Genomic DNA, 2054 nt, shown 5'->3' on the forward strand with positions numbered 1-2054 from the left:
GCATGGCAATTTGGGTGTCCCAACCTCACCGCCTCATGCCTCAGGCACGACGTCACGTCGTCCACTTGCGCCGGGCGCCGTCAACCGGCTGGGCGGGTGGTTGTGCTCCCACCTCGTTGCCTGCCACAGCTTTCACGTGTTTTTCGTGCCGACGACCCGCCCACACTCCTCGGCTAGTACGTTTCTTCCTTCCTAGTTCTAGCTATAAAAACAAGACCTCTCAGCGAACCCACCGAAACCCAACCAACTAACCAACAAGGTCCAAGGCAAAACAAAGTTTCCATCAATCCTCCTCCTCCGTTATCGAGAGCAGCAGCAGCAGCCAGCAGGTCATCGCCTGCAATGTCGGCGGCGAAAGCGGCAGCACCTTCGTCAGGAGACACAGGAAACAACACAGCTGCGACGACGACGACCAGCCGGTTCGCGGCGGCGTGCGGCGCGCTGAGCCAGTACGTCAGGGCGGCGGAGGCCAAGAGGACGCGCGCGCGGCCGCCGGTGGTGCGGCCCCTGCCCCTCATGCCGGGCGCTGACGTCGAGGACCAGCAGGAGGAGCCGGCAGAAACGGCGGCGGCGCAGCTGACCATCGTGTACGGCGGGCGGGCGCTGGTGCTCGACGATGTCACGGCGGACAAGGCGGCGGACCTGCTGCGGTTCGCCGTGGCGGCGGCGCGGGGAGGCAGAGGCACGGAGCAGGCGCTCTCCTGCTCCTCGGTCGCCGACCTACCCGTGGCCAGGAAGGCGTCGTTGCAGCGGTTCATGGAGAAGCGCAAGGGCAGGGTCGCCGCCCGCGCGGAGCCGTACCGCCGGCCCAGTGACCAACGCGACCATCTAACTAGCTAGAGGATGCTGTGCTGAAGAAGCTGAACTCAGCCGGTGGGGATCTCCGTAGATGTAGACTCTGTATGTTGCTTAGTAGCCAGAACATATATACTCTATTCGTTATTACTAGACATATATAGTTATAGGTGGATTGTTGTTTTGAATTATAAACAGAAAAAGTGTAGAGATGAAAAGACTTGGTTTCTCGTTCCGGTTCCGGCAGATCGGCTGGTTCGGTTCCTACCTCCTTATCGAATTGAAATTTTAAATTAAAACATGTGTTCGTAGTTTTCTCTATTTGTCCGGTGAGTGTGCATACATGTAATGTATGTTTATGTGCGTCTCTGATTCGGGAAAAAGCCGAGACATTTGATTTTACAAAGTCCTACCGTTGACAAGGCGTATACGACTATACGTTGTTTACAGAAAAATAAAGCATCATGATCGAGTTATATAATTCTACTCTACTCCGTATATGAAAGAACACATGGAACAAAATTAAATTAAGGACTGCGAAGCATAGCATGCATGGCTTCTTCTCAACCTTTATTTGCAACCACCTAGCAGGCGCTACAAAACATACGACGAGCTGAGATCATCTAGAGCAGGTCCACGAAGATCTCCTCCATCAGCCTCTGGTCCCTGAAAGCGAAAGGGTCGTGAGGACAGCCCAAAAGCAGACAGCAGGGACCCAATTTTGACACGTTTTAATGTTTCGCGCCACATGCCTCCAGCAATTTCTTCATATTTTCCAATTCCCCAGCGTTCCCACCACTAGTACTCGATCTACTGTTACTTGCGAGAGAAGGCCCGGTCACGAACCTGCGTGTGGCTTGCTTCTGTCCACGACGCATGCTTTGGGGACCAACTCCACTTTGCCTCGTCTGCCTTGCTCAGATCGTCCGGCTTCCTCGCGACGTGCCCAGCACTACTTAGACGAGTGTTTTCTTATAACCACAGACGCAGAGCACGGATTGCGTCCCAGTTTGCACAGGGCAGCAGAGACACCAGGGCACAAGTCTGGTTTAGAGCAACTTCAAGAAAGTCTCTATATCTTGCATCAGTGGCGGATCCAGAAACTGACAAAGGGGGCTAAATAATAAAAGGCTAGAAATCATACTGGCCATAGAAAGCGCTTCAAAAAAAATTCATTGTAGTCTATTATTATGCCGTATACAATATGAACTATTGCAAAGTGAAATTGCTGGAAAACTGAATCACTAATACCTCAGTAC

General features: G+C 52.8%; 1 protein-coding gene across 1 annotated transcript; it reads left to right on the plus strand.

The window, feature by feature from the left end:
- Positions 1–252: 252 nt before the first annotated feature.
- LOC136539160 (protein TIFY 11e-like) lies at positions 253–1056 on the plus strand. The gene has a single exon (XM_066531102.1). The coding sequence runs from the start codon at positions 343–345 to the stop codon at positions 838–840; it is 498 nt and encodes a 165-aa protein (XP_066387199.1). The 5' UTR covers positions 253–342; the 3' UTR covers positions 841–1056.
- The last annotated feature ends 998 nt before the right edge of the window (positions 1057–2054 follow it).

This window comes from Miscanthus floridulus, chromosome 2 (assembly GCF_019320115.1).
Source record: "Miscanthus floridulus cultivar M001 chromosome 2, ASM1932011v1, whole genome shotgun sequence".
Lineage (NCBI taxonomy): Eukaryota > Viridiplantae > Streptophyta > Magnoliopsida > Poales > Poaceae > Miscanthus > Miscanthus floridulus.